At 40.9% G+C, this 12,166-nt stretch overlaps 1 protein-coding gene across 1 annotated transcript in view; it reads left to right on the forward strand.

Moving 5' to 3' along the window:
* arhgef39 (Rho guanine nucleotide exchange factor (GEF) 39) overlaps nucleotides 1-12,166 on the forward strand; it is a 45,294-nt gene that overhangs the window by 28,686 nt on the left and 4,442 nt on the right. The window contains exon 8 of the mRNA XM_054752951.1: nucleotides 5,643-5,872. Coding sequence (XP_054608926.1) covers nucleotides 5,643-5,872 — 230 coding nt within the window. The remainder of the gene's footprint in view (nucleotides 1-5,642; nucleotides 5,873-12,166) is intronic.

Consider the following 12,166-nt stretch of genomic DNA (forward strand, 5'->3'; position numbering starts at 1 on the left):
TATAACTGACTGTTGACTAATCTTTCCATTATTTCCTCTGGGGGAAAATTGTCTTGAAGGTTCTACTCTACTCTACAGAAGAACATCATGTTTTACTGGGGATGTGGACTTGTTAAGGCTGGATACTGTAAAATTAGTTACTTAAACCTAAATGCATGCCAAATCTGGCTTGTCCTCATTCTGTCACATCTCTGTGCAGACCTCTCTGTTATTGCTTTATAGTACAGAGGAGCAGGACCCTTTGTAGATCAACCTTTTATTTCCTGCCCCACCTTTCCTCCAGACCCCCACCTGGCCTTGCCCCAGAGACTTTGTAGTGTGAGTCGAGGTGCTCTTTGACAAGGAGAACAGAAAGGCCTTTACATGGAGAGGAGTGCTTTGGCACCTCCTGCTCTTTGAATCCTCTGCTGCCTCAAAGTCCAGCAGATGGTCAGATGCTAGCAGGGAGTCTGAGAGAAGGACTTGGACAAAAAGTGTCCTCTTCACGCAGTAAGCCCAATTTCTCAGACTCCTTCAACAATTTCAGTACAGCTGATAATGTTACAGTAGTTTGTTGATATAGTTTTCCTCCATTTATGGACATTTTTATTGAGATATTTCTGTTTTCATATGATGTTTTATACTCTTATCTAGGGATGCTCCGATCAGGGTTTTTTTTTTATGCTGCCAATTCCGATATCGATCATTCATGAGTGAGATCGGGCGATACCAATCACATGGATTAAATGTACATTTTCCAATTTATTTATGATGAGCGCTATTGGCCAGGGCCGCCATTAGACAATTCCAAGGGCCCCTGGCAAATAGGTAATAGTTAAGGATAGTTTTTTTGTCATATTTTTGTGAATCGATTTTTGTACTATGTGACACAAACTTGAATTTAATTTGATTTGTGTTTTGGGGAATAACACATACATGGGGAATAAATTGTTCAAAAATGTATTTTTTAGTTCAAGATAACAAAATTAACAGAATAAAATAATACAAATAAATATCTTTATTAATATAAACCTGTCGTGCTTAGCTTAAAATAGAATAAATTGAGTGTCCAGGTTGGGGGGTCTCTAACTTCCATCACTTTTAGAGCTGTCAACTATTTGTGTTTTATTTATGACTGACAACGTTTAAATTGTTCACTACTTTATTTACCAAGCAGATCTCCACTCAGTGTGGCATTCGTATTTATGCCATTTTGTGCTCATTTCTCATTCTATAAAGGCATAAAGTCTGTATTAAACAGTTATAATAAATAAACTACTACGAGTTGAAGCAAATATTCGTTGACCCTTTGGTGAACTAATCAAAATCACCTGGCGACCTAGAAGACCCCTGTGATAGTATCGCCATCAGAAGGCTGAACACAGTATGTGTTTATGTTCATTAAACAGCGACACACAAATAGTGTTTTGAGGACAAGACAAAATTAGTACAATGACAACAAGAGACCAGAATTGTTTAGTGACGTACCCTATTAACGTGATATGGCATCGATTGGTGTAGCCTATGTCAAGCTGTCAAACTGAAACCATTCTCGCTGCAATACGAGACAAAGTGCATCCCTTGTCGGCTCAATACGGGTGTTGGCAACCCTACGTGACACAGCACACATGTAGGATTTGCCGCTGTTCGATTTTTGTGATCGGCTTTTAACGGCATACGCCAATTAGGTGTTTTTTACAGAAATGTACATGTACAAATCTCTTTTCCGGTGGCTAACAATCTAAAAAAAAACACACACACGCACAAATAAATTGGTGCATTTTGTTAGTTGCTGTGGTAGAATCCGGGTTAATACTGCCATGCTTTTATTTTGAAACTTACTTTACACTGAACAGGAAGTCACTGTGTGAAATGTGTAACTAGACACTAGTTATGTTGCTGTTGTTGCGATAATGGTGAATTTAACAATGCTACAACACGTGTCGACATTAACAAACCAATTTTTTTTTTAGAAATGACCCCTTTGGGTCTAAAATATGATGATGACAAAAGTGGTCGACCATGTATGTCAACGTTGACTCAAACGGGCACTTTTTAGAAATAAGAACACGGTAGACCAGGACTCAGTGAGTCTGTCTACGTAGATAGATTGCTGATATTAAGGGGTCTGACTTTTACTGTAGTTAACAAAAAGTTTTTGTCACTTGTACTAAAAAAAAAAAAAGGGGGAAAAAAAGCAGCACTGAAGGTAATACACAGTCAATTTAATTTGACGTCTTTCAAATGCATCCGTTTCAGTAGAGTGGACACAAGCAGCTTCCAATGCTTGAGCAAACACGCAACACATTACTGCTCAAGCATGAATTAAAAGTGATTGCATGTTCTGTTGTACTATTATGACGCCTCAACTTGATTTATTGAGAAAACTAATGCAGATCTTCACCAGCTGTCTTGGTTTTTTACAAGGAAAAATATGTCTGTCAAAATCACATACATTCATTTTCATGCAGCCATAGTCCATCACTTCTGAATGGTACAATGGAGCACAACCCGCTTTGTTGGAGGAACATAATGTCTCAAGGTCTCTTGAGTGTTTGATACAGTGTGCGTTTGATACACCTCATTCTCAACTCCTCAGTTGCTTTTTGTGGAGTTATAAATAAATCCAATAAAACAAAACATTTCTATTTGTTTTGGATAAAATGAAAAAAACATGTTAGGAAGTGTCTTATTTTATGCAGCTTGGCAGTGGAACAGTTTCATAGACACACAATGTTATAAAAGGTGGTAGTTTGCAGTCTAAAAAAGAACAACGTGGCATCTGTAGGAATTGATAAATTCATCAGTCATTTTCGCCATAAATGATCAAGGAAATGTCGCTTGTCACTGTCCTCACTTGTAATAGTTACAGTATATTTATCGGCTCCTCACCTGAATTTAATGGGCTCTTGTTCGGCTCTGTGGTTTATGTGTAATCTTGCTAACTTAAAAGCTGGAGGTCTTGGTTTTAAAAGACAAGCCAACCAACCTATACCGTGAAAATTATAACATTTGATTTAACAATTGCAAACCACGGCTTCAGCAAATGAGAAAGTCACATCTCTTGACTGCTTTTCCATGTGACACCCATGGCATTTTAAAAGCAATTTGACCCCCGCCCGGCCCCTTGCACTTAATCTCGCCAGGCCTGTCTATAGCTGAAAATGTCCTCGGTGAGCCCCACAGGCACAGCTCGGGCCACCCAGGCTAGGTGCAATCACAAGCTGCTAACTGGGGTAATTACAAAAAAATACCCTGGACACATGTTGAATTTTCATCTTATCTATCCAAATGTCAGACTATTGCTTATTAGCTCCCGTCATGGTCCTGCCAATCACAGTGAAAGAGATGAGCACTTTGAGCACACGTCTATAGGCCTGCCTCCTGCTGTGCCTGTCTTAGATTTTCTGTCATCTTCTTTGCACTCTTCAAACAGCCTTCATTTTCATTTTTTATGTCAGTATGACCTACAGTTGTCTAATTAATTTTGTTGTCCGAGCGCAGTCATTTTATGCAAAACAGATGACACTAATTGCCACTTTTCAGGATTTTGGTCTCCCCTTTAACAAGCTCCAGACACAATAGAAGAACACAGTAATCCCTCATTTATCGCAGTTAATTGGTTCCAGACCCGACTGTGATAAGTGAATTTCTGCCAAGTAGGGTTGATTATTTTTAAATTTGAACATTTTTGTAGTTAGAAAACATGTTTGCTACCTTCTACATACAGGTTTTAACATTATTAGAGCCCTCTAGGCATGAACTAACACCCCTTTAGCCACCTTTACACTCATATTACTAAATATAGTACACATACTAAGAGTAAATAAGCAATTTAACACATGAATAAGACTTGTGCTTGTGTGTGTTGCCATAAATGTGTTCCCTACGAGAATGGCAGTTGGACAGGAAGTGACATCAGGGGTTCAAAGTTGAGTTGTAGCTTTGCGTGGGTTGCGCTCGCAACAGTAGCCCATGTTTTTATTACAGTGAAGCCGTGAAATTTGAACCGCAAAGTGGCAAGGGATGACTACAGCTGAAACGAAAACTAGTGTCATGTACCACTTAAACAGATTTTTTTCCCCCACTTTTATTTAGTTGTTACTCAAACTACTAACTGAAACGTATTAATGCAGTCTAATTTGTTACAGGTCAAGTAAACTGTTGAAATGTCATTGTTTGGGGTGATGAGTATAATGAATGAGTGAATTATTGTCTTTTTTTTTTAGTTATCCTGTTAAAGAGCAATCTGTATTAGCATAACAAAAACTCAGTCAGTGCCTCACCAGCCATGAGCCTCACTGCACGTCACTGATCATTGTTATCATTATGAGACACCTCAGTGTCTCGTTGTGCTTTAATGAAACTTCAGAGGGTCTTTTCATTGGAGGTCACGGAAAGACAGTTGATGAGGGACTTTCTTGATAGAAAAAAAAAAACAGCACACTCGCTTGACAGTACATTTATGCACCTTGCAAATTAATTGATTAATGCAATCATGCCTCCTGCAAGCTGAAGATCTACTGTCTGTTTATCGGTCTATCTCCCCATCTGTCTCAAAATGAAACATTGTATGTATAATGTATACATGTTTACTAGTATAATGACTAGGGCTCGGCATAGTGTCTCGAGCATAGATGGGAACCGGGACTAGCATTCCGATTCTCCCGTATCGTTCAAATGTTTTTACTTCGATTCCTAGTTTCGATGGCCACTCTGCCAACCAGAAGAAATAGCCAACGGCAACGAAGAAGAAGCCTGTGAGCACCAGCGAAGAAGAAGCGGCTAAAAAGTTTGGCTTAACTTCATGAAAAAGAGCGGTCGGCTCAGTGCAACCTTTGCCACACAATGGTGGTGGAGGGTGCACAATCAACATGGTCAATGTTCACACATTCATAGTGTACCAATCAGAATCAGGGAAGTCCAACAAATGACGTCTGTCTCCTGCCAATGTAATCGAGGGTTTCAGGATGCTCGCTGATGTGGAATTTTGGTGTAAATACAAAAGGAAGGGAGCTACAACTAGTCAGGTTTATCACTTGCAGAGTCCATCTCTGTTAGCAAAAGTAAGGAGACCTTCTCAACTCACACAACAAACTTCCGGCCTTCAAAATAAAAGCGCTTTGGGCGATATCTTGTTTACTTGTGTTCATAAAATAAAGTGTGTCATAAAAAATAGCTTTCACCAAGATTGAGGTTCAGACATTTCATTCAAAAAGAACACAGGTTAGCTCCCTCATTTAAACCATGCAGAAGTCCCTGCCTTTTAAAAGCACTGAAATCGATATTCTTTAGGAACAGGAATTGAAACGAGGAATCTGAACCGGAATTGTTTAAATTCAAACAATGCCCAACCCTAATAATGACAAAGTCATAAATTACGATAGAATAACAAATTACTTTGCACAGAACTGTTTATCACTTCATTGTTGAAATGTGGTACAACATCCAATAATCTGACAATCTGTATATGTGTACTGTATATAAAGCCATAAAATACTTTACATTCTAAATCCTGCACTAAACAAACAGGTGGCATGGAGATTGCATAGTTGGCATAGTGGGGCACAAACTGACATTGTGTCCAAACTGATCCGTTTGCGACAATTACCGGTCCTCTACAGCAAAAAGACGCTGTCATAATGTGTATGTCTCTTTTGCAGAGAGGTGGTACATCCGTGAAGGCTGGCTGAAGGTGGTTCCTTCCAAAGGCTCAGACGTCAAATCCAAGATGTTTTTCCTGTTTTCTGACATGCTTCTGCAGGCCAAGCGATGCAGCTCACTGCACCCCACCAGCAGTGACAAGTTTATAGGCCAGCAGGCCTACCCGCTGCATCAGTGCGCCGTGGAAAAGGTGTTCGGCCACACCAAGAGCAAAGGGGGCCTGCTCAGTGTGAGTTTCTGCCTAGTGTCATGTTCATTCATTCATTCATTCATTCATTCATTTAAACGGCACAGTCACATGGAAGCTGGAGGCCCAGCAGAAGTCTGAAGTGGTCCTGTAATGACTTAGCAAGGAGTTTTCATATTGTGCCAAATTTTAAATAGGCCTACTGAACAATTTATGAAATGAAAGACTGATTTATTTTAATTGGTCCGCTAAAGTCGGTCCTGTTTATATTGACAACCCGTCTATGTTGACCAACTCATGAAGTCCTGGTCTACTGTGTTCTTCTTTTTATTAAAAAAAAAAGTGCCCGCTTAAGTCCACATTGACTTTTGTCGATATAAAGTTTCTTTGAAAAATCATATCTCCGGTTTTGCTGCAGCAGCACAGCTTCCCGTCCGCTTGGTAACACGCGGGCAACAACATCCTGTAGCTACAGTAGGCAGTCAGATCTTTACAAGAGCCATTTGAGGGTGCTGTTGGAAATTGTTGTGGAAGATCATCATTTTCCTTGTTTTACCTCATTTTCCCTTATTTTTCTGGAAATGTTCCCTCCTTCCATGCAAATGCACACGTTGGTATGGAAAAATGGGTCTGTTGTCATGGCGACATGTGTTGTCGTATTGTTAACTTCATCATTATCACAAAGCAATGTGTGAAACGACAACAGCAAGATAACTACTGTCTTGATACACAGCATTAAAACATGCACACAGTGGCTTGCTGTTCAGTGCAAAGTAAGCTTCAAAATAAAAGCATGGCAGTAGTAACCTGGATTTTACCACAGCATCTAACAAAATGCACATGTATGAAAGCGTTATTGTCAATGTAGTCAAGACATACAACGGAATTACCACAGCAGCTCTGTTAGATGAGAATATAAAAAAATAATGAAAACTAAAGAATCAAAATAAAAAATATGCACAAATGGTAGATTTAAAAATCCTTTATTATCGCCCATTCTTCCTATGTCTCTGGCCAAAGTCACAAATCAAGTGCAATCAATCAGTGGCTAGTTTTTGGTTTCTGTTACGTCCACAACCGCCAGCCAGTCCAAGGGACACTAATTGTATAGTGACACAATATTAAACAACATTTGTGTCTCCCTGGATTAACATGATGTAAAATGGCCATGGAAATACACCACAGAAGTAAAGGGAAAAATTCAACAATGAATGATGTCAGCATGTTGCAGCAGGTGGACACACACCTGTTTATGGACTTGTGTTGCACATGATTGAGCACTTAACACAAGCGTTATTTCATATCTTACTTTAATTTGTCTTGCTTATGTCCTCCTGCTGTTTAATGTTGTAAATTGAAATTCAGCAGATTTTCTACTGCAAAATAAGAATGTCAGTTACTTCTACTGCCTCACTTTAGAAAAGCCCAAAAAGTAGAACTTCTAATGTTTTATCCCAGCCTGGTCTGTCTACCAGGTCTCAGTGCAGCTGCTGGATGACAAATTATGTCTAAATGGTGTAGTTTCTGTCATGAAACATTCAGAGGAACTAGTCGCGCATCATTGAGCAAGTAACCAAAGCGTTTATGCGGCAAGTGTTTACTGCCAATGCTGCATGGTATCAATATTCATTTCGGTTGATGTTCCATCTCCAAGAGGGTCTTGATTTTCTGCTGCTAATGTGCGTCGCTGTAATACATAAAAGCTATGTCGCGCTTTGATTGCGCTGCTTGCGGTTTTCAATTCCTTTTCAAGTTAATTCAAACTGATCTTGAGCTTTGCAAGAAGGCCACACTAGGCCACACATGTTTTGTAAAATATGTTTTAAAATATCAAAAGTGGATTAAAAATGGAAAGGGAATCTTAATTCTGACTTTGTAGGCCATTTTAGAGTCCTTCTGTAGCTTTCTATTATGAAATGTAGCTTTAGAGGAGTGATCGCACTACAGTCGGCTATGCTCTATTTCGGTTATGTTGACAATGTTTGTCAGTCAGCCAGTTTGAGGGACGACGACTTAAACAGGTTCCACTGCATTAGAAGCGGCATAGAAGATGGATGGATGGATGGATGGTTGGCCAGTATTAAACCTTTAAAGAAGAAGATATTGTATGCTACTTAGTGTGCTGTGAATGAGACCATTTTCATTCCTTGAGCCACTTTTTTTTTTTTAATTCCAGTGTTCAACATTTAATGGATTCTTGCGATGCACATACGCCACCTATCTAGAAAGTTTAATGGAAATGAGTGTTGTAGTTTTAGCATCACCCTGCTTGGTAGAGACGGTAAAGATACTGCGGAAATTAGTCAGTTGTAATATTTGGAGTGTGTTAACAGCTGAGGAATGCAGCGACGGCAGTCTGCTGCGAGATAATCTCTCAGTTGTTGCATCAGATTAGGGGGCAGATCCATCTCTTCCGGCCCTCCAGTAAATACATCTTCCTCAAGTCTTGTCACCGCTTTCCGCCAAGCCTTGTCTAATGGCACAAATAGCATTTCATTAGCCTCTTATCCCTACCGAGGCCCGAATGCATACTCAATAGCATTACACGTAATTTCTCATAAGGACACATTATTGATCCCGGACTCCTACCTGAGCTCAAGGAAAAAAGGGCTGTCAGCACTCCTGGGCTCTCCTTATCCAGTGCCATGAAGAATTAAAGCCAAATTAAATTTGACAGCTATAAATGCCATGGCAATTTATATGCAAAGTTTGGGAGAAAAAATACTTTTATTAAAATTTATTGTTTTCTTTGTGGCTCACCCTCAGTTTTTCCGTCTCAAACTTGCCTTTTCTCTCTTTGTCTCCTCCTCCTAATATTCCCTTGCTGCTTGAATATTTTCCCACATCCCCAACAGATTCTCTTTGATGTATAAATAATCAAGCTAAATTATGTGTGGTGATGAGGCGCCGAGTTCTGTCGTTCTTATTATACAAAGTAATTTCTACCTAACAGGGTCAGATTTCCTGACAAATCCCTAATCACTCGACTGCAAAAGAAGGAGAATCTACTTATGCGTGAATCAAATGCCGTACCCCACGTACCGATTGCCTAATATCACGCACCAGTCCACTCAGCCCCTATTTAATTAGATAATACTTTTGATGAGGGGACATTTTTGAAATCTCAATCTATTTTAATGTATAATCAGAGAAATTCCCCTCCCCTCCCCTCCCCTCCAATCATTATGTTGTATGAGGAGTAAGCTCAGTGTAAAGTTCTTTCCAAATCCTCATAAAATAGATCAATACCTCACTGCTCAACAAACTTTAAGTAAATGTGAGAGGTAATTTCATATAGTGAAGTCCTAATAGCTCCCCTATTATACTTTTCCAATAGCACTTTTGTCATGGACACTTTCTGTTAGCTTGACTGTATAACCACAAACCTCCCATTGTTTATTTATTGTATGATAAATTTAACAAAGTTGTATAGAAAAGTGAGTTTTACTGTGTGTAGCTGGCAGGATAGTAGCATTGACTGTCATGGCCTGCCTCCTACTGTTTAACTATTGTTATTGCACTTCCAGGTGCCGTTAAAGTGAAGCTTCTGATGCGGTAAAAAGCAATATTTTCTCAAAATTCTGCTACGTACGTGAAAGATTTGATGTAATGTAATACATCTTGTAAATCAATACATTTGAATACAAATGCAAGCGTGACATCCCCTCCAAAAAATACCTAAACTCTCAATGTGGTTACCTGTTTTTATCTGAATTGAAATCATGCAACACATGCTGAAAAGACAAATGAAACAGACCATGTTAAAGCCATTTACAAATAAAAACAATGAATACAATAAAATACCCAAAATATTTATGATAAATATAATAACTAACTATTATTAATTTAATAATTGAAAAGATTAGTTTCAAAGATGCATCTAAAGTGCAGTCCCGGTGGCTATTTTCAGTCCACATGTCATTTCTCATTGTCCCTCGGCATATGCTAAAAATAAGCTTAATCAGCTATTAAAGAGTTATACCATCATCTTACACTAATGTGCTTTGTCATCTATAACACAAAGCTAAGACGGTGATGTTTTGTTCAGATACTGTAGCTTAGCATATATTGACCTACACTGGATTGGTTTTAGCATATTTAATTTACAAAATCTACCAAAGTGAGTGCCGTATCTTTCATTTTCCTGTATGCAGCACTCGCTGTAAAAGGTTTGGACACCCCTGATAAAAGACATCTCTATTTTTAACATTCTTGGCAATCACTCAAGTGTAAAAAGAAGTTAGTCACTGTGAATATGGTCTTCATATTCATAGGAAGGCAGTGTGGATCACACAGTAGGGTAGCTGTGACTGTAAGGTGGCCAGTATCTGTTGTGGCGGTAATCCCAGAAACTGTGGACATCACTGGTGAGGGATGCCATCAAGATGAAGGAGTACTATCGGGCCTTTTTGGCCCATGGGACTCTGGAGGCAGCAGACTGGTGCCGGCAGGCCAAGCGTTTTGCGGCTCTGGTGGTCTCTGAGGCAAAATCTCTGTATCACCATCCTCTGTCCCAGGAAGGGGAAGCAGTACACTGTCAGCACCGTGTAAAGTGGGGATTAGGGGTGTCACGAGATTAATTTATTAATGTACCTGGCCTTGTGCCCACAAAACATTTGTTTTTCTGAACGAGAAATCTTGTCACATTGTCATCTTGCGAGGTCTTGTGACAACCCTAGTGGGGATGGCGTGCTTCTGACCTCGACTCGAGATGTTGTGGACCAGTGGAAGGGATATTTCAAAGACCTCCTCAATCCCACTGATATGTCTTCCAATAAGGAAGCAGTGCCTGGGGATGCAATGTGTGGGCTATTCGATCTCTGGGACCCAGGTGGTCAAAAAGGCCCCGGGGATTGATGAGATCTGCCCGGCGATCCTTAAGGCACTAGATGCTGTGAGGGTGTCTTGGTCGACACGACTCTGCAGCATTGCATGGACATGGTGGTCGTCCCCCTTTTTTAAGAAGTGGGACTGGAGGGTGTGTTCCAACAATCGTGAGATCACACTTCTTAGCCTTCCTGGTAAGGTCTATTCAGGGGTTCTAGAGGGGAGGATCTGCTGGACAGTTGAATATCGGATTCAGGAGACGCATTGTGGGTTTTTGTCCTGGCCGTGGAGCTGTAGACCACTAGACACTCTCGGCAGTGTTCTTGAGGGTGCATGGGAGTTTGCCCAACCAGTCCACATGTATTTTGTGGACTTGGAGAAGGCATTCGACAGTGTTCCTTGAGGAACCCTGTGGGGAGTACTTTGGGAGTATGGGGTAGCAGACCACCTAATCCAGGTGGTTTGCTCTTGGTTTGCATTGCTGGCAATATGTCGGACTCATTTCCAGTGAGGGTTGGACTCTGCCAGGGCTGCCCTTTGTCACAGATTCTTGGGCAGTGCTCTTCAACTCTAACTGGATCGATTTGCTGTCGAGTGTGGAGCGGCTGGGTTGAGAATCATCACCTCCGAGTCCATGGTTCTGGCCGTAAAAGGATGCAGTGCCATCTGCGGTTCTGGGATGAGGCCCTTCCCCAAGTGGAGGAGTTTAAGTCTCTTGGGGTCTTGTTCATGAGTGAGGCAAGGATTGAACGCGAGGTCGATACCACGGCATCTGCATTGGTGCGGACTCTGCATCGTCCATCGTGGTGAAGAGGGAGCTGAGCTGAAAGGTAACGCTCTCAATTTACCGGACGATCTACGTTCTTAACCTTACCTTTGGTCATGATCTTTGGGTAGTGATCGAAAGGACAAGCTTGTGGGAACAAGTGGCCAAAATGAGTTTTCTCCGTAGGGTGGCAGGGCTTTTCTCTTGAGATAAGGTGAGAAGCACCGTCATACGCGAGAAACTCGGAGTAGAACCGCTGCTCCTCTGTACTGGGAGGGGGCAGATGAGGTGGCTCGAGCATTAGCATTTGTTCAGGATGCCTCCTGGACGCCTCCCTGGGAGGTGTTCAGGACACGGCACGTCTGACCAGTAGGAGGCCCAGGGAAGACCCAGGACACGTTGGAGAGAATAGGTCTCTCAACTGACATGGGAACACCTCAGGATCCTCCGGATATTAGCGTTTGCTTACTAACTGCTAGCTACCACTCAGTGTATTCAATCACTTCGTAGCTAGCCCCCGCCTCCACGTACTGTGACAAAAATGCTGAATAACTGACAGGAGGCTCACTCTTTCCCTGGCGTCCCTATCGTGACGTCAAAATTATCGACCTTGTTTTTTTCTATCGTTCGATTAATCGATTATTGTGACAGGCCTCACTGCTTGCAAAATACGCACACAATTTCTGCTACACAGATAATATCAGATAATAAAGTACAGGAACTTTGGAAATCCTATAACAATC

Source organism: Dunckerocampus dactyliophorus, chromosome 15 (assembly GCF_027744805.1).
Source record: "Dunckerocampus dactyliophorus isolate RoL2022-P2 chromosome 15, RoL_Ddac_1.1, whole genome shotgun sequence".
NCBI classification, from domain to species: Eukaryota; Metazoa; Chordata; class Actinopteri; order Syngnathiformes; family Syngnathidae; genus Dunckerocampus; species Dunckerocampus dactyliophorus.